The following is a 21,060-nucleotide window of genomic DNA, read 5'->3' on the forward strand; positions in this document are numbered from 1 at the left end:
ACTTCAACTAATATTTTCACTTTATAATCCTTATCAAGATAAATTACAAGGAAGATATGACTCTGTATCATAAATTGGATCATTAAGAAGGTCTCAATTTTGCTTCCTTGCTTCCCCTTCAGAGTTTTTTAGAAGTCATATCTGCCTAATTAAACCCGTGGGTGCGGTCATGAAAATGGAATACTCCAGCAGGTTTAACATAGCTCAATCCTAATGCTGTTCATTAAGATGCCTCCCAGCGGAATGTCACTGAGGTCCCTGTGATTTTTGTTCACAATGAAGCAACCACACCGACTATAACAATTACAGTCACTGCAAAGAGTTTAGGTCACAGTGCATGAGGCTCCGTATCATCCAAAAACCATCTATTAAAAATAAAGAAGCAAAGAAGAGGAAAAGCTAAGGTTATGGAACTATTGACAAAAGACAATGGGAAAACATTTCTCTAAGAGATAAAAAAAAAATGTGTGGGGAAGAGACAGCATTGAGAAAACAATGGAAAAAAAGGGAGTAAGAGACAAGTAGAGAGCTCAATGGGACTGCTGTGTTAACGTGCAAAACTATTTAAAAGGCTTGCAGGTAATTCCGGGGGCGGGAAAAAGTCTAATACAGTCATAATTCCAGAATAAAAAAGAATTTTAAAATCCAAGTTTTTTTTTATAGTTAGGGAAAATCTGTAGTCTTCCAGGAAGCTGTGAAAATATCTGAAACCCTGGGGAAAAGCAAAGGGAGGGAAACAGGACATGCCTCCTTGCAGTCAGCGTCCAGGCGCACAGCTGGGAGCCTGATACCAATCGGTGCGGGTCCACCTGTCGCGCGTCCCAGCCCCGAGTCACACCTGGTTTCGAGGAGAAGGAGCGGCCACGATCCCTCCCATTTGGTCTTTAACTCGCTGGGTGCCTCAGAAAAGAACCTGCAGTCTCCCCTACCGCCACTTGAGTGGAAAGGAAGCAGTGAAAAGAAGAAAAGGCGGACCTGATCGTCGGCCCTGGCACTGGGGCCCGGAGGGGCCTTCGGCCCAGATGAGACCTCACTTCCTAGTGGCCGAGCTAAGACGCGGGCTCCGAAGGCCTCAGGCGCCGCAGGGTCAGGAGAGAGCCTAGACAGCCAGCGACAGCCACCCGCTCCCGGCCCGCAGCAACGCGTCCCCGCCGCCCGCCGCCCGCGCCCGCGCCCGGGAGCGCCCCTCGCGCCGACCGTTTGGAGCCGCAGTCCTCCTCACCCCGCCCCGCCGCGCAGCCTCCACAGCCGTGGACTCTTCAGCGAACTGGGATTCCGCTCGGCAGATTCCACACAGTGCTCGACAACACTTCCGAGGACAGCGACTCTGCCGAGGGGTCTCCTCAGTGGCCGGACCAATGGGCCTTGTGGATTTTAAGTCTGTGTAATCTTAATGGTCAGAGTGGGTCGGGTTGCGACACGAGGGACCAAGGGATCTGTGGCGAATCATAAAGAAGGGAAATGAAAATGCTTCTTCGTGAAGCGCAACCCCCGACGTCACTTCCGGCAACAATAGGAAACAAGACCCCGACAGGCGGCGGTGCTGGCCATTGCAGCTTGAGGTGCTCTGAGTTTAGAAGGGTTTTGGTGCTGTTTTCTGGCACTCCCGCCACCATCCCCTCCACCGGCGTGAGCGAGTGACTTGTGAAGCGGGTTCTCCATGGCCTGGGCACCAGTTCTTCTTTTTGGCTGAAAGCCCCCACCCAGAGACAGGTTCGTCGCGGCGGCGGTGGAGATCGCAGGTCGCTCAGGTAGGCGCGGCAGTCTCGGTGATTCATTCAGGTCGCTCCCATCTTTTCCCTGCACCACCTTGACATTTCTTCTAGGGAATAAAGACAACCAACGCTTGTTAGCTGGCTGAGACTGTCCGACCCGCAAGAGTTTGGGGCCAGTGACCGGGCCACACATTTTGAGTGACAGCGGCGGTGGCTTATGAAAGCGAGGAATCGGTGTCAAGAGGCGGGGATGAGCGTGTTCCTCCTGTTCCTAGGCAGGAGGATGTGGGTCGGTTTGGGAACTCAGATCATTCTGAAGAGAAGTCAAAAAGCGGCGAAGAATACTTTCAGGCCCAGGTGTTGCTTTTTTGTGGGGGGTGGGGTGGGGTGGGGGGGATAGTAGCGTTATTCTAAGCACAGTTTTGGGTTTTGGCCACTTTCCGGTAACACCAGCGTAAACGCACACAGGACAGTTAGGGTCAGGATGGATTGCCAATTGCTACAGGGTTTAAACTTTGTTTATACAATTTGGCAAAATATTAATTTGTCTTGTTTCTCTGTGACTGGATCCCTAGTAGTTGCTCAATGAATTTTACTTGACAAAGTTGCATAAACAAATCTTAATCTTTAATGGATTTTTTTAGTTTATTTTTAGATTCTGTATGTATTTGCTCATGAAATAATTTATTCTACTTGTTTTACAAATAAAATTTTTATTTTCAAAGATCCTAGATGTTTCTCCCCTAAATCAGTATGTCATGACTTTTATCATTGCAAAATGAAGCCAATTTATGTTTTTCATTTCAGTTTTCCTTTCTCTTCCTTTAATGTTTGGAGTTTGGTTAACTATATTTTTGAAATAGATTCCTCCCACTCCCTCAAATGTACCTCTCGGAAAAATGGTTTGCAAAATAGATCAGGTCTCAGAATGATAAACATTACTCTATTTTTCAGATTGAGTCAGAAGCCTTAATTTTTATCCAGTTAACGTGACAATTTATCTGATGAGATCATTCATTGGTTATGTTACTGATTTAAGAAATTACCCCAGCTCAAAAAACAACAAACATTATCTTAGTAGGTCAAGAGTAAGGGTGCAGCTTAACCAAATAACACTAGCTCAGGTTCTTTTCATGAGGTTGCAGTCAAGCTGTAGTTGGGGACAGTGATCTCATCTGAAAACTCCATGGAGGAGTGGAGGAGAATCTCTGTCCATAGGCACTATGGTGTTTGCTGTCAGGCCTAGGTTCACCACCATGTGGGTTTCTTTATAGGACTACCTCAGGATATGAGAGCTGGCTTCCCCAAGGGCAAGGGCTTCAAGAAACAGCATCCAAAGTGGAAGTCTTTTGTAATAATCTAATCTCAGAGGTGATATTCCATCACTAGTGCCCTAATGTAATTGTTAGAAATGAGTCATTAAATCCAACTAAAAAATCGAGATTTTACATAGGGCATGAATCCCAGGAGTCAGGAATCATGGGAGCCATCTTAGAGGCTGCCTAACATAGATACTCTGGGCGAAAACTTTAGGAGTTAATAGTTAGGAATAACTGAGCAAAGTGTATCCAAGAAAAATAGGGTCAGACAAGGAAAAATGCCAGTTTGGAAAGAAATAAACAACAAACTCATACTACTGTAGCATTATCTCTTTTGGGAAAAGTTTTCTTGTAGTTATTTTCCCCCTGCTCTCTCGAGAGAGGCTTATTTCTTATTTTTCTGAGGAAACTGAGGAATGTAAGATGAATGTATGGGTTTTCAGGGTCTACATGAGCAAAACATATCACAACTAGAGATTTTCTGTTTCTTACCCACCGCCATTGTATAGGGTTGAAGATGGGTCAAAATAAACATAAGCAAAGACAGCTTTTAAGGAGGAAAGAAATTATGAAGGAGCTAGACATAAACTTATGTAGATTGCAGGTTGAGACAGTCTTTATATTGGTGTGATCAAATAGGAAGAGATTTCTCTTAGAAAAGAAATATATCTTGGATGTCTCTTTTAAATTAGTTGCACAGCACCAGCACAGCTTTTGTCAGTAAACTGTAAATTTGTTGGAAATTATAGGTACAGACCTCAGGCTCAGGGTTTGTTCCAACACTATTTGGGCTATGACCCAATGTAAAATCACATATGCTGCTTATGGTAATAACGTCTAAATAAGCCAAACGATTCATCTTTCTTTATTATACAGTTGGTTTAATGGGGGATATTGTGTGGGTTTACTGTGTTTTTGCTAAGTTCAAAGATATTTTCCTCATTTCACAATATAAAAACATTGAATTGTCAAGGGATTTTATTCAGATTTATAACTTTATAGTTCAATATTTAACTACTAGTTCATAACTAATTTTTTTCTCATTTTGATTGAGATTTGGAAACTGAAGCCATTCCATTAACTAATCTATTAATTATTAATACTGAAAGCTAAGAACTCATATTGCTTTTTCACTGAATTATTTGACTTACATAATATTTTTAAACATTTATAATGAAAAAATGTATTTCTGTACATTTGTTTTCCGTTTTATTTTTTCTCTTTTGTTGTTTTGTTTTTCTGACAAGTTTCTTGACATGCATTCTATAATAAACCAAATCATCCTTGGCTGACTTAAGTATATATTTTGTGTGTTTGCTGTGTTTTTGCTAAGTAAGTCCCAAAGTATTTTACCTTCATTATACCTTTTTTTTTTGGCATTTTTTGGCCGGGGCTGGGTTTGAACCCACCACCTCCAGTGTATATGGGGCCAGCACCCTACTCCTTTGAGCCACAGGCGCTGCCCCATTTTACTTATTTTTTACAGTTTTTCCCAACTCATTTTCTTTTTATAAAGTTATATAATTGTTTTTCTAATTTTTTAATTGTGGTAAAATACACATAAAATTTACCGTCTTAACCATTTTAAGTGTACAGTTCAATGGCATTTAAATGTAGTTTTGTGTCATCATCACCACCATTCATCTGCGTAACTCTTGAATCTTATAAAACTGAAAATCCATACCCATTAAACTAATTTTCCATCCTCATACCCATTCTTAGATCCTGGCAACCATCATTGTACTTTCTGTTTCTGATTTTTTTTTTTTTTTTTTTGAGACAGAGCCTCAAGCTGTCCCCCTGGGTAGAGTGCCATGGCATAGCTCACAGCAACCTCCGACTCCTGGGCTCAAGAGAGTCTCCTGCCTCCGCCTCCCAAGTTGCTGGGACCACAGGCGCCTGCCACAACACCTGGCTATTTTTTTTTGGTTGCAGCCATCATTGTTGTTTGGCGGGCCTGGGCTGGATTCGAACCCGACACCTTAGGTGCATGTGGCTGGCGCCTTAGCCACTCGAGCCACAGGCGCCGAGCCTCTGTTTCTGATTTTGACTAAATACTTCATACTTACCTATAAGTGGAATCAGACACTGTTTCTCTTTTGTGACTGGCTCGTTTCACTAGTCATAACATCCTCACATTTTGCCTGTGTTGTGGGATATGTTAGAATTTCCTTTCTTTTTAAGACTGTGTAACATGCCATTGTATGTGCCACATTTTGCTTACCTATTCATATATTGGTGGACACTTGGGCTTCATCCATGTTTTAGCTGTTGTGAATAATGCTGCTAGGAACATGGATGTGCAAATATCTCTTCCCAATCCTGCTTTCTGTTCTTTTGGGTAGATACCCAGAAGTGGAATTGCTGGATCAATGGTTTTTCTACTTTTAAGTTTCTTGAGGAAGCTCCATACTGTTTCCACAGTGACTCTACTGTATTACATTCCCACCAACCGTGCACAAGGGTTCCGGTTTCTCCTGTCCTTGCCAATGAGTGTTTTGTGATGCTATCTATTTTAATGGGTTTCAGGTGGTATCTCATTGTAGTTTTTTACTTGCATTTCTCTAATAACCTGTGATGTTGAGTATATTTTCAAATGCTTATTAGACATTCATATATTTTCTTTGGAGAAATGTCTGTTCAAGTCTTTTACCCATTATTATAAGTCAAGTTTTGTTGTTGAGTTTCAAGAGTTTTCTCTATATATAGCTATTTTAAAAGTTCTCTCTATATATTCTAGATATTAATTTCTTGTCAGATAATATGATTTGTAAGTATTATCGCATTCTGTGTGCTGCCTTTTTTTACTCTGTTGATACTGTCTTTCAGTTTTAAAATTTTCCTGACATTCAGTTGGTCCATTTTTTCTTTGGTTGCCTATGCCTTTGGTTTTATATCAAAAAAACTATTGTGCAATCCAATGTTGTGAGGCCTTTGCCCAATTTTTTTCTTCTAAAAGTTTTATAGTTTTAGGTTTTTCATTTTTCTTTGATCTATTTTGAGTTAATTTTCATATGTAGTGAAAGAAATTAAATAAGCCTAAAATTCTCAGATTTGGGGTTATATTCAAATAATAAATCTTAATTTTTACATTTGTTTTGGTGCTATTTTGTTAATGCATTGTAGAATGACATGAAAGAACTTTCAGAAAACAAAGTAATATTGTAAATCTTTTTGAATTTAAAAAAACCCAAACCACCAAGTGTGGTATGCCTTTTAGTAACAAAAACTGCTCTTGCAGAACCAGACCTTTAAATTTAATGAGTTGGGGCTTTTTTATGTGTTTAATGTACCTTGTGACCTCTTAGTACTTAGCTATTTCCCTTTTCTCCTTAGAAAGACCTCCTTGTAGACTTACCCGACCTTCATTTCTCTACAGTTGTTGCCTTTAAATTTTAGGGATGTGATTGGCTATCAGGTTTTTCTTTTCTTTCTTTCTTTCTTTTTTTTTTTTTTTAATTTCTCTACCCAGTCTGTTCTAAACTACTTTGGTGGTCTATTCTTTGGGAAGTGGAGAAATAAATGTTGGTCTGCTCATTTGGTTCTAAATATCTCACAGACTCTCCCACGTCCATACACCATTAAATAATACCACATGATATCACTTGAAGATTTTTAAAACCACTAAGATAAGCAAAAATAGTTACTTTGTACTTTAAAAACATCGAAAATTTCTTAAAAGATATAAATAAGTTAATTTCCTTAAGCCTTAGCAGAATTTGTCTTTTAGAAATAACTATTTCAGTTCACATTTTAGACCTTTATCTGAGCTAGGATATTTATTTATAAATTTCACTACTTAGGTGTCTAAGAAATATTGAGGCAAGTAAGCATTTATAATGAATATTTAAATGAGAATATTCATCTCAGTCCTTCCGTGCCAGTGATTTAACAATTTGCTCAGGAAGCTTTATGGAATTGGCTCATTTCAAACAAAAGTATTTAAAACAGAATGCAATTTTGAAACCTCCAGACTCCTTTCTTTTCTTCCGGTCTTCCACTGTGTAGACTTTAATGTGCCAAATCCTGTATAAACTAGTCTCCATGACAAACAGTTGCCTTCACAGCATGTGCCCTTCCAGTGCTCTGTGCCGTGAAATTACTAACAGCGTTAGTGACCCTCTTCTCAGGTGAATAGTATTTCATTTGATCTTTAACTGGTTACATGGGGATGTTTTGCATAAAACTACTTAATGTTTTACAGGTAGGCTTTACATTGGATTTACCAATAGCTATTAATAAAATTTCAATCATTTTCTTTTTTACGAATACTCTACTCTTTTGAAAAGAGAACAAAACATTACATAGTCCATCAGGAAGACCTTCTCTTTAGAACTAATGTAGGTCTACTGGAGTAACAAGTAGAAAACTATCGTTGTAAATTTCAATAAATTTATAACCTGTATAGTTGCTGGTAATTTATCTGTACGTTATATTGCTTTCTAAGTGGAAGCTCTTTTATGCTGTTTTGTAACAGAATTATATAGACTAAACTGTCCTTTTTTAATCATGTCAGAATATAATTTTCTCAGCTTTTTGCTTTAAAAAACAACAACAACATTATCTTAGGTAAGGCTCTAGCTGGCCTGGGAAATAGATAGATAGGAGTCAGCCTTAACCCTCCACCCGCCCATCTATGTTTTTTTTTTTTTTCGTTTTGTTTTGAGAACCAGCTGCTGGCTTTCCCTTCTACCTGCCGGATGCTTTCTGAGTCACAATATCCAGTGCTCAATTTAAGCGATCCCCATTAAAGTCCAGAGCCCAGGGAAATAACCTGTTTCTCTGTTCCCCTCCCAACAGCCCTGGGAGTAACAGCAGCTGCGTAACCATATGCTGCTACAGAGGTTCTATAGAAAAAATACACAGAAATTAATAAATCCCTTAAATCTTGAGACTTTGGACACCACAGTTCCTGTGTTTCACTCTTTACCTTTAGTGGGACAAAAGCAAAAGAAAATAATTATTTAAAAAGCTAACAAATAGGCAGATGAACTCAGCAATTCATGCAATTTCTAGATTATTTTTTGCTTTTAGTTAATGTTAAATTTGTGTCACAATTAAGTTGTACTCATGTGTTGATGTGACATGGCACATTTAAACGTTAAACACATTTAAAACTTTTTGTTGGATTTCTGTATTTCTTCTGTGTTGTCATTTTTACTGTCGCTATACTTTTACCCTTTCCAGAAAGTTTATAACTGGAATTATACAGTAAGGAACCTTTCCAGAGGAACTTCTTTCACATTGTATAATAATATACATTTATGTTTCCTCTATGTCTTTTCATGGCTTGATAGTTCTTTTGAATGTGCCGTATTCCACAGTTTGCATATATATTTGCCTTTTAAGCGTGTTTTGGTTGGTTACAAGTTTTGACAGTTACGACTAAAGCTGCCATAAACATTCATGTGCAGGGTTTTGTGTGGACATAAGTTTTCAACTTACCTAGAGAAAATATCAGAGTGCTAATGCTGGATCAGACGGTGGTAAAAGTATGTTTAGTTTTGTCAGAAACTGCTGAACTAGGCTGGGTGCAGTGGCTCCCACCTGTAACTCCAGCACTGTGAGAGGCCAAGGTGGGAGGATCAGTTGAGACCAAGAATTCAAGACCAGCTTGAGGAAAATAACAAGACCCTGTCTATATTTGGGAGGCTGAGGCAAAAAGATCTCTTGAGCTCACGAATTTGAGGCTGCAGTGAGCTATGATTGTACCACTGCACGGGCAACAGAGTGAGACCTTGTCTCTAAAAACGAAGGAAGAAAGAAAGAAATTACTAAACTGTCTTCCAAAATGGCCATGTCAGTTTGCGTTCCAACACTCTCAGTAGCATTTGGTATTATGTTTTGTACATACCACCCTCATGGGTGTGTACTCATATCTTGTTTGGATATGAAGTTCCCTATTATGACACATGATGTTGAACATCTCTTCATATACTTATTTGCCAGTTGTATGTTTTTTTCATAATGTGTCTGTTACGTTAAGATCATTTTGCCTATTTTTAAAGTGGTTGGTTTTCTTATTGTTGAGTTTTAAGAGTTCTTTGTATATTTTGGATATGAGTCCTTTATCACATATGTATTTTGGAAAGATTTTCTATTGGTTTGTGGCTCATCTTTTCATTTTGTTAATATCCTGTATTTTTATAATTTATAAAACTGCCATTGTTGTGGTATGTGGAGAGAAAGGTTAGATTCTGCCTTTTTAGCACAAAACAAATTTCCCACATTTGAAAATTATTAATGCGTTCCTTCTCTTTGTACTCCTCCCATCCCTTTATAGTTTAAGCTGCTGGGATTCCGAGCAGTGCAATGTAAGGAGCAGGACAAGGTAAAAATGATCTTAGACGATTTGTTTGGTTTTGATCAGCAGATGACATAATATGGTGGCCATAATCTAAGCAATAGCCAGTAATTTAGTAAACATACTCATGGATGATGCTTTTTTAATTACTTAAAAAAAAAATCTTTGACATTCTTTGAAGTTCTGCCCAATTTTCAAATTATTCCTAACTTCAAAATATCTGGTCATCACTTTTTTTTTTTTGTCTTTTTAGGTTTTTTGCTTTTGTTTTTGTTAGTCTTTATTATAAAACAATACCATATTTTAAGGTGAAGTCATGCTATAAAAATTATTTGACTGTTTTAGTGATTTTATGTAAAAGTCAGTATTTTTCCCTGAGATTCCTGAAGTACACATAGTTGTAAATAGTCAACTATTTTTGATAAAGCAGGAGTATTTTGTTTGAAAAAGAGATCATAAAAGTAGTGCTTTGCATTAGTTAAAAAAATCTTTCTGGTTTTCTTAATGATTTGTCAGCTCAACAAAAGCTACTTATCATCAAGACAACATCAGATAAGAAGTGTGGGCCATTTTCTAAGTATATTATCCATTTGGGAGGTCAACATATAGATCTGCTCTGAGTTGGAGGTCAGATGAATTCTGGAGTCCACCTTTTTCTCCTGCTTTTGCCCAGGTACCTCTGAAGAATCCGTAGGGCTATGTAGAGAAGAATTGGGAAATTGTCTAAAATACAATTTTTAATTTAAAGCAACAACAAAACCAGATTTTAGCTCTTACTGAGCTATTTATCATGGAGTTCTAGGTGTCTAATTTATAAGGTTTCTGAATTAGGCTTCAGGGCCTATGTTACATTTTATTACAGTCTACAGCATAAGTGTAGAATGGCAAGAATTAAACTAACAGCCTGTTTCACAGCTGTTATGCATCTGGGAGTTTGGTTAAAAGGGGCTAGTGTAGCTTGGCCTAAGCTGTGATAAAAAACAGGGTCTAGAGGCCTTTTAACTGAAGTCCTGTGCTCTGATCAGATCTGTATTTAACACTGGCCCATAGTCCACATAATTATAATATGTAAGAATATTTAGGACATCAGTAACTTTTAAATCTTAGTATATGAAAAATGATTGTATCACCTGTAGACTCTAAAAGTAGTTAGCAACTGGGATAAAGGTGGTTTCTAAAATTTTCTGTCCAAGGTTTTTACTTAACAATGTTCCAACCATTCTTTGTAATACTGCTGGCAGGGTCTAAGCTTTAATGAGTCTAATTTTAATTCTGAGAAATGAATGCTTCAGATCATCTCAGATTGGCTATACACAAGCCCCTGAGAAAGATGGGTTACTTCTGTAATGTTGCCCTCATTACCTTCTGGCTTTCTACCAGGCTTGCAGATGGGTCAGGGGCTGTGGAGAGTGGCCAGAAACCAGCAGCTCCAGCAGGAGAGCTACGGGGAGCAAGGTTGCCTGGGCAGAGAGCAGAGCAGGGGGATGGCCCCAAGCAGCGCCCCTCACCCTGGCCATCGCAGACAAGTCCAGGGAGGCATTGACATTTACCACCTTCTGAAGGCAAGGAGATCTAAAGAACAGGAAGGTTTCATTAACTTGGAAATGCTGCCTCCTGAGCTAAGCTTTACCATCTTGTCCTACCTGAATGCAACTGACCTCTGCTTGGCTTCGTGTGTTTGGCAGGACCTTGCTAATGACGAACTTCTCTGGCAAGGGTAAGTTAACCCACCTACCAGTGTTTGATTTACACATCTCTAAACATAATCATGCTTAAATATTCCTTTTATAGCTTGTATTATTATTTCCTTTTAACTTAGTTTGTACTTTGAGTTACTCCTTTATTAAACCATGGAAAAGTAAAAACACAGTAATTATCACAGTCAAACTTGATTATTGGGCAAAGAAAGATAATAGAAAAGAAAATAGAATAATAACTTCACAGTTAAAAGAGAAGTTACCAATGGAGATATGTCAATTTATCATAAATCAGAAATCACCAGTAACATAACAATTGTGAAGTGAAAATTTCTATTTCAAAAGTTAGGGTGTCCACACACTTTATAGTTTATACTGACCATGGCATACCATTGGAAACATAGGCATACTTAAAAATCAGTTAATAATCCTCACATGTTGTTGTTTTCATTGGTTACAAATGGAGCATCTGTGTATTTGTATTTACTCATTTATATATGTATTTCCCTTTACCAACTTTAACTGATGAAAATTTCATCTACTTTTTTTTTTCTAACTACTATTTCAGCGGTGGCAAATATCTATATTAGAAAGCAAGGGGATAAACAGTTTACTTGCTGAACTTAAAGTAGATTATAGAAATTCCAGCAGCTGTTATACCAGTTTAAATTTAACCTGCAAATCTATGTTTTTTTGGTGGAATAGTCTGTTCTATTAAACTTAAGTTACTCTTTAAACAGCATCATTCATTTACAAAAAAGGTAAACGATTTTGGTACACAATTTGTGATTTTTTTTTTCTATTGAGTCCTGTAAGAGTTATCAAACGTAGAATAATCTTCAGTGCTCAGATTTTCTAGTATTCTTTTCCAAAGTTTATTTCTCTTATTATTTTAAAATGGAACTTCATAAAGATATAGGATATACCTATACACAAAAGTCTTTTTTCCTTTTTTTTTTTTTTGCAGTTTTTAGCCGGGGCTGGGTTTGAACCCGCCACCTCCTACATATGGGATATGGGGCCAGCGCCTTACTCCTTTGAGCCACAGGCGCCACCCAACACAAAAGTCTTTTAAGACTTCAAATAATTTCTAACTGGAAAGCTAACTGAGAGAATTAATAAATTAATCTAAATTGTCGAACTTTAGTGAAAATATATTTTCAGTAATGGCATCTCTCACTTAGGCTTCCTGCCATCACAGAATTATAGTATAAATTATATAGATCATTTCTCAGTCTTAAAAAATAACCAATAAGCATTTTGTTATTCTTTCTTTGCCTTGTTATAGTGAAAGTACTATGTGAGAAGAAATTCTATTAATTTGTAGGGTCTAAATAACAATTATTAATTTTTAATCATATAAGGGAAAATGAACATATTTTTAAACTGGCCATTCTTTTAAATCTTTTTTGTATGTTTTAGTATTCCCCGTGATCTTAATTCGTGCTTCTATATTCGATTTTAAAATAAACTTATTTCTAAGTTTATCTGAACTCAGTCAGAATGTATTCTTCATTTGGGGTTTTAATCTTAACTGTTCATCTCTGAAAATGCTTCCATTGTGGTTTGCCTCATAATTATGTCTATGTTTGCGACACTTGGATTTTTTAGTGACAAATACTTCCATTTGAAATTAAAGGCTGGCTTGGTTTTTATTTTAACTTTATATGTGCTGAGTACTTAATTAATGTTGGGAGGTTCTGTCTCATAACTCAGTGAGAAAACTTGAAAGTTTGGGGACCAAAGAGATGGCTAAAATATTGGTAATTTCCTAAACAATTTGTTATACTTACAGTTTTAAAATCAATGATCTTATTTGGTTGGTAAAAATGATGCAATGTTATAAATTAACTAGTAAGAGGATAGTCTCAAATTAGATGTTCCACCCACTTATTCTCACAATTTTTGATGTTACAGTCTGAGACGATAATGTCCTATCCTGTGTGTGTGTATGAGAAAAGAAGAAAGTGCAGGGCAAAAATCAATAGTGAATATCCGAAAGTAAAGCTATTTTATTTGTCCTGACAACTAGCAAGTATTTTTGGATACCTAAAAAATCAAATAATTTTGAGACAAAGAATCATTAAAATTCTATCAAAATGTAATTTCAATATTGTGTACTTCTTGAGTATATTTAAGGCTCTGTGGTATACAGAGTGTCCGTAAAGTTCCAGACATTATAGTAAGATAAAATGTTAGCTTTTAAATGGTAACCAGTACCCACTGCTTCTGTGCAGAGTTGGAAACAACTATTCCAATCTGCAGAAAATAGTGTACCTTGAGATATTAACTGTTAGCATTACAGATTTTATACAATTTTTAAACAAAAATGTATCATTGTGATGGTAAAGAACTAATGTTTTTGAAGCAGTATCTTAAAAACACCTATAGTTAACATCACAGCTTTTAATGTATATATTGATTGAATTTTTGGCATTGCAAACAATTTCTTTGTTTAGTTTGTCTGTTGTGATATATCCATTATTGGAAAAGCCGAAGATTGTTCTGCTAGCAATCTTTTGCCTTGATTTAGTTCTAGTTCATAATAGAGCAAATGGGTTACTTAATAAATCTCATTTACCTCTTTGGTTAAAGATTACAAGCTCTGGATTTGTTGGGTTCAAAGCCTATCTTTGTGCATATTAGCTATGTGATAGTGTTGGATAGTGTTTTTGTCTTTCTCTTATAGCATCAACATCACACGATTGTTGTGAAGACAAAGCAAGCTAATACAACTAAAATATTTAAAATAGTGCCTGGCATCTAGTAAGCACTCAGTAAATGGGAGCTTTTAATATTTTTATTGTTAATAGTTTATGCTTAACTGCAGATAGTATGAATGAATATTATTAATCTTTGTAACCCACATTAGTAGGTGCTATCAAAATTACTAAATGTAAGGCAGCTGCCATATTCTAGTAAATAAATAAAAAAATAAGGACAAACTTGAAAATGTTAAATTTAGAGACGAGAAAATCCAATTTTATATCACTGCATGTTACTATTGCATTATATGTAATGCATGTTTAATTACAAAATTAAGCATAGTCATATTTTCTTGTTCGTTTTCTCTTACAGGTTATGCAAATCCACTTGGGGTCACTGTTCCATATACAATAAGAACCCACCTCTGGGGTTTTCTTTTAGAAAACTGTATATGCAGCTGGATGAAGGCAGCCTCACCTTTAATGCCAACCCAGATGAGGTAAGTGAAGAACTTGAATATTTGTATCCAGTGAACTTTATTACTGTCTTTCTACAGCTTTCCAATGTAATAAACTAGCAGAGAAAGTCATTGACTAGCCTGTTCAGTCACTGAGAGGCCCAGTCCTTTAAGTCACTGCCATGTGACATAGTGGTGTCCCATTCTGGTATTTCTGCTACTCACTTGTGTGGCTGTGCCTGTGCTTGTACAGTCTTTTGCTGACCTGATTGAGATATTAGCACTTTGTAACTTAACAGAGCACAGAATTTTAATAATGAGACCATAGTATGTTCATCAAATTTAATCTGCAGCATTTTTCCTATTTACAGTTTTATTTAATAGTAGTGTTAACTTTTATCAGAAATAACCACAGAGGACAGCATTCTAGTCTCTGACATCAGAATTTTGTCTTTTTTCAAATTTTGTATTTTATCAGAAATCATGATTTTAACAGTATGGTTCCATATTGCCATAGAAACTGCTTATAAATTCTGCTATAAAACAAGCTTATACTAATTATTTTTTTCTAACATAGTATGTAAGAATGATAAAAATGTGAAGACAATTGTTTTTCTGATTTTTTTTTCTATTCTCATTTTATTATATCCTGGAAAAGTTCAAATTTTCAGAAATGCTTATATATTTCTAGATTTATTCTTAGAAATCTAAGTGGAAGTTATACAGTACTCATAAGTGCAACTTTTGAAAGCAAAAAAGTTTAACCAGCAGAATTAATGAACTTAATTTTTAGAAATTTTTTTTAATTGTTGTGGAAGTATTAAGAACTGTTGCAATCATGCAGCTAAATATTTTCCACAATTATTTTAACTCTCATTATAATTAGACAAATATTTATCCCAAGTAAAATATTTACATTTTAAACAGAAATATTGATTGTTAGTATGCATATAATAATACCAGTAACATATTTTTAAAACAGACTGATTTTTACTTATTATATGTGATTATTTTGTTGTTAAATTTTTCCTATACATAAATAAAAAATAAAATGCCATTGCAAAAATTTACCAATATATATACTTCTTACCCTTCAAGTCTTATCCCCAGGAATATAACAAAGTATAAACATTATACAACATGGTATAATATTTAAATTCAGCTATTTAATTCAGGTATTTGGGTTTTTTTTTTTTTTATACCTTCACCACTATTTAAAGAGATCTTATTTTCTTTCTTTTTTCTTCTTTCTTTTTTTTGCACTTTTTTTTGGCTGGGCCTGGGTTTGAACCTGCCACCTCCAGCATATGGGGCCAGCGCCCTACTCCTTGAGCCACAGGTGCCACTCGAGATCTTATTTTCAATGAATAGAAAACTGATACTCTTAATGAAAGTAGAGTTATTTGTGATAAGGTAAAATTATACATTTGAAACCAATATAATATTGCTTCTTTTTTTTTAGACAGAGTCTCACTTTGTCGCCCTCAGTAGAATGCTGTGATGTCGTAGCTCACAGCAACCTCAAACTCTTGGCCTCAAGCAATTGTCTTGCCTCAGCCTCCCAAGTAGCGGGACTACAGGCGCCTGCCACAACACCTGGCTATTTGCAGAGATGAGGCTTTGCTCTGGTACAGGCTGGTCTCAAACTCATGAGCTCAGGCAATCCACCCACCTCAGCCTCCCAGTGTGCTAGGATTATAGGTGTGAGCTACTGTGCCAGCCCTAATACTGCTTTTTAGAATCTAATGATCATTCTTTCAGAGGGAGAATAAATGGATGAACTCTCATAAATTTGCCTTTTGTTACTTGTCCCTTTATTGCACGTTTTTCCTAATGCCTTTGATCACAAAATATACTGGTTTTCTCTTTGTTTTTGGTTAAATCCTAGTGGTCAGCCTTGTGAACACATAGCAACATAAGTATATCACCTTTTGATCTTGCACTGTGGCATACCTGTTCTGTACAAGAGATTCTGTTACAGTTATGTATTCAAAGAATGGCATGGTTTCAGAGATTTTATTGTTCTTAATTCTTTATTAGAATTAGACATTACTTGTTGCTAATTAAAACAGTTCATCTGATGAACTTTATAATAAGATACATGCTTTACATAAGTCTAATGAGGCAACTGAATGATAACTGCTAGACACAGAACAGTACATAAGAATCAGGAGAGGCAGCTGTTGTAAGCCTTGGTCTTATTATGCTCAGTTTACCAAGGCATACTGGCTCCTGTTATGAATTATTGTGATGTTGACTAAGACTCTCATCTTCAGTTGATATCACTTCCAAGTGTAACGTTCTAAGGAAAATGTAGCTTGGTAAGTACTAAGTGTAGAATGTTACAAAATCAGAAGAGTTGGATGTAACTGATGATCTTGAATATGGTAAGTAATCATTCCTTGCTATAGGAATATCTGATACTTTTTAAACAAATGACAAAACCATCCTTTTATGCATAGATGAAAATATAGATAGGTCCATGTATACTAAAATATGATATGGATGGTTTTAAGTATCTCAGTTGGAAAAGCTAGATGTAAAAATACATTTCCATCTTTCCAGCTGCATCTGTCAGATGATACAGTTCTTATTTATTTTTTTTTTTTGCAGTTTTGGCTGGGGCTGGGTTTGAACCCGCCACCTCCAGCATATGGGGCCAGCACCCTATTCCTTTGAGTCACAGGCCCAGATGATACAGTTCTTGTTAGTACCTCCTCTGTAGAGTTTGGAGAGGGGGCAGAGAAAAGAGGTAAAATCTAAGTCCTTTTTTAATCTGAGAAAAATTAAAAACAATTTTTAAGTCAAATAGTGGCCAAGATAGGGGATTGAGATTATTAATTTAAAATAAGAATTTTAGTTCTTCAGATTTTACTTTTCCATCCTACCTTCCATTGTTATTGAGAGTTGGCTGTATTTTCTTTTTTTTCCTCCACTGCCTGATTTAAAGATATCCTGGAGGATTCCAGAAGTACTGAATTTACTGTTTTGAAAGGGCCAGGGCCAGGTGGTACTGCCAAGAAGCATAGGCCTGAACCACTCAGAGTGTCTCGTGGTTCAGGAATTCTAATTCTCCGATTTATGAGCATTGGTAATTTAACAGGTGTTGCTGAGGAGCAAAATAGAATTCTGTCTTTACCAGAATACACTTAGGATATATATAGGAAAAAAAAAAAGACATTGAAATACATGTAATGGGTTCAAAAAAATGAGGGGAAGTATTTTAATGGCTCTTATCCTGACTAATATAAATCATTAATGTTAATTGCTTAATTATTTACAATTAATTACATTATTAATTATTTAAGTCTTCAAAATTGAAATCATGTAAGTGAAAGAGTTATATGGAACTTATCTGTATGGGTCATATTTTAGCTAGCACATTAGAATGACTCTTTCCAATTTCTATCAGGGAGTATTTTTTAGAGATTAATTTTTCCCCCCACTTGCTGGAGCACTGTCATCAGACATATTATTATTTTGGGCTTATTTACCTCTGAGCACTAACTTCGTTTTGATGATAGATTTAAATGTAAGGGGTGTTATTGCAAGTACCAGAGATAATATGTATATAATTGCTCAGTATTATTGTAAAAAGTCTACTTTTCCATAATTTTCCATAATTTCTAGTTTTGTATACTTAACATTTTGATGGCAAACATCATTAAAATATTATAAAAATAAGAATACTTACAGCCACAGGGAACAAGATTCTCCAAAGGACAACGTTCATGTCCCGGATGTGGGTAACCAAACTCCACAGCGGCTGCTGGCAGTGGCTCATGGGGTGGGGGAGAACTTCTGCGCAGCTGTGGTACGAGTACTGGCACGCCGTTGCTATGTGCATGACACTGTGGTCTCCGCTATCCGTTCGTCTCGACCTTGTGCATGAGCTCGTGTACTTTGTGTCAGGTGACCACATTCCAGTAAAGAAATGTGCTGGAAACCATCTCTTTACATTACCGTGGTATTTCCTTGCATGTGCAAATTGTGTGTGTTGATTTTATTCCACTACAGTATTATAATAGTTTTACTACCAACCAGTAAGCTCTATTACCTGTGCTCCATTTCATATTACAATATTTTCTTGACATAATTATTTTCAAATTTAGAGTCTTAAAAATTGGTAGTGAGCATAGTTTAACTTTAATAGGCTTATTTTTGTTTGTATAAATGTTTTTAAACAGATTTTTTTTTTAAATATCCTCATTAGGGTCAGATAAAAAAGTCCACGAAAGCACATTTTTCCTGTATTCATACAGAAAAACTGACATGCAAAGAATCTTATGCATTTTACTAGATTTGATTATGAAAGATATTTTAAATTTGACCTACGTATGTTTCAGATTGAAATAATATAGAAATTCTTTTCAAGATGACACATTATCTTTGTTGTTGGACCAGCTAAAGTATAAACAAAAAATTTATAAGCATTTTTTATTATAAAAGAATCTTGGGAATTCATGTTCAATTCTTCTGAATAGTATCTCAGATATACCCTACAACTTTTTATATAGCAACAAAATCATATACAAATGACTAACATACAGAGGATCTTATGTAATGCTGAATGCAAATTTGGAAAAATATTGCTAATTCTCATTAGCAAATCATCTTATCTACAAATTTGCCATTAAACACTTAATCAGAGTAGAAGGAGCTAGTTGACAATGAGAGGAGGCCCTCACCAAAAAGACCTTATTAATTAGCCTCTCCTATATAAAAGCGAAAATGCTGAAGTTCATCGGCAAAGTTCCTTCCTCTTGGTCAGCATTAGAGTCAAAGTGAGAAATTATGCCTCACTGCCTCACAGACACTGAATCCCATCCTCTGTCTAGACAACTCAGTACCTTCCAGCAACTGGTTACAACTAGTCAGGTCATGCTAAACTGGTAGTCATCCACTTTTCTGAAAGTGATGTGTGTATGGATATGTATGTATGTATGTATGTGTGTATGTATGTATGTATATCTATCTCTCTTTAATCTGACCCATCAGGTAGTTTTACGGTGGAGAAGGCAAGTTTATCCTGTGTCTGTGAGGTCACCTTTAGTTTACACCTTGCCTTAGCCATGCTCTGTCCTGGCCACCCTTCCTGTTCTCCCTTGCCTCCAGGAATCTTTCCAATGTGTGGTTTATTCAGTTCACAGAGGAGACTTGTAGATGTGGAATAAACCTTTTAGAAGCTTCAAAGAGAAACCAGTTTCCCAGACCTTCATCTAACTGAAGAAGAAATTGAGGCCCTAGAGCATTCCAATTTGAGATTATTGGAGATCTTTCTCAATGGCCATTGTTTTATTTTGTTTTTGTCTCTTTTTTGAGACACAATCTCACTCTGTCACCATGGGTAGAGTGCCATGGTGTCATAGCTCACAGCAGCCTCAAACTCGTGGGCTCAAGTGATCCTCCCGCCTCAGCCTCCCTGAGTGCTGGGATTATATGCCTTAGCCACTGCACTGGCTCTGCCTTTTATTTCTTTATACACTCTACAACAGGGTGTTCTGAAGATTAAATGAAATAAGACAAGCTAAATGACATGTGAAGTCCACATGCTCACCAAAATGTAGCTATTTATTTCTGCTAGAGGTTTTCTACCTAGACAACTTAAAAGACCAAAAGCCACGTGCCACCCCAGCCTTTGGGTTCTTCCTTTCCTGGGGCTTTTGGATTCTAGTAAATGACTATCTGAATTTGACCCTGAGCAATAGCCCTTTGTGAAGAATGTATTGGTCACAATAGCATCTCCTAGCTTTTCATATTCTTTGCCTTTAATTGTATTTTTTGCATGAGATAAACAATCTTTTGCACATACAGTAACATTTCATTTTAATGGTGCTGCTTAGTTTCATCTTTTTAAGACACTTTAAGTGATAATTAGGTGTCCAAATTTATGTTAAAATTAAAACTTCTTGGCTGAATTGCTGGGTGGATGAATAGATACTCTAATTACCTGTATACCTGCAAGTATACAAGTGTGCTGCCGATGAAACTGCAATTAAAACCCCAGCTCACTTCTCTTTTTTGTCTGCTATTTAGCCTTTTTTTAAATGTTTATTTTAAAATTATCTCAGAACTGTTAAAATGTATTTGTAAATGTACATATTAGAATCTAGGTAATATGGCTTGGCGCCTGCACTCAGTGGTTAGGGTGCTCGCCACATGCATGGGGCTAAACCCGGCCAGGTTCTACTAAACAATAACAACAAGAACAAAAGAATAGCCGGATGTTGTGGCAGGTACCTGTCCCAGTTACTGGGAGGCTGAGGCAAGAGAATCGCTTAAACCCAAGAGTTGGAGGTTGCTGTAAGCTGTGACGTCACAGCCCTCTACCGAGGGTGACATAATGAGACTCTGTCTCAAAAAAAAAAGAAAGAATCTAAGTAATATGATTATGATAAAATCAATTTTTATTTACTGGAATTGTTAGTCATTTAAGTAGGCATATATATACACATTGTAAGTATAGTATTTGTGTCTAATTTTTATAATGCAAGAATTCTAAATTAGCTACTATTGGTGTTTCTCCATATTTTGTTTATAATGCTTTGTTTTCCTGATTTAGAGACAGGTTAGAGATACAAGGGGCTTTTCCAAGAAGCCCCTTATGTGAGTGGGCAAAGAGTTCAGGTTCCCAGAGCACTTTATGGAGGACTCTTCAGTGATGTCATACAAAAAGTTACACCTTGACACAGCCACCAGCAACTTTGTTTCAATTATAATTAAAATAATGATTGTTACATTTAGTGGTTAGTAGTAATTTATCATTTGTGAAGTGCTTTTTTATCTATTACCTTATTGATCCATCCCAGTCACAAGGGTGGTTCTTTTAGGGGTTATTAAAACTTACAAATATGGCTCTTTT

The 21,060-nt window shown here is 36.4% G+C and overlaps 2 protein-coding genes across 7 annotated transcripts in view; one reads left to right on the top strand and one right to left on the bottom strand.

Moving 5' to 3' along the window:
- The window catches only part of CEP44 (centrosomal protein 44), a 44,236-nt gene extending 43,006 nt beyond the window's left edge, over positions 1-1,230 (bottom strand). For 4 of the 5 annotated variants that reach the window (XM_003792807.3, XM_023514931.1, XM_023514929.1 and 1 more), the window contains exon 1: positions 976-1,139. The gene's annotated coding sequence lies outside the window, so the exon portion shown is untranslated. Of the gene's footprint in view, positions 1-975; positions 1,140-1,197 lie in introns of those variants that run through there. The other variant, XM_023514930.1, reaches the window with a different exon arrangement.
- A 292-nt stretch (positions 1,231-1,522) lies between these two features.
- The window catches only part of FBXO8 (F-box protein 8), a 29,702-nt gene continuing 10,164 nt past the window's right edge, over positions 1,523-21,060 (top strand). Inside the window, exons 1-3 of one of the 2 annotated variants that reach the window (XM_012806964.2) lie at positions 1,523-1,751; positions 10,719-11,055; positions 14,114-14,240. In XM_012806964.2, the coding sequence (XP_012662418.1) occupies positions 10,727-11,055; positions 14,114-14,240 (456 nt within the window). In that variant the 5' untranslated portion in view covers positions 1,523-1,751; positions 10,719-10,726. Of the gene's footprint in view, positions 1,752-9,315; positions 9,366-10,718; positions 11,056-14,113; positions 14,241-21,060 lie in introns of those variants that run through there. The other variant, XM_023514920.1, reaches the window with a different exon arrangement.

Source organism: Otolemur garnettii, unplaced genomic scaffold, assembly GCF_000181295.1.
Source record: "Otolemur garnettii isolate 467f Iridium unplaced genomic scaffold, OtoGar3 scaffold00061, whole genome shotgun sequence".
Lineage (NCBI taxonomy): Eukaryota > Metazoa > Chordata > Mammalia > Primates > Galagidae > Otolemur > Otolemur garnettii.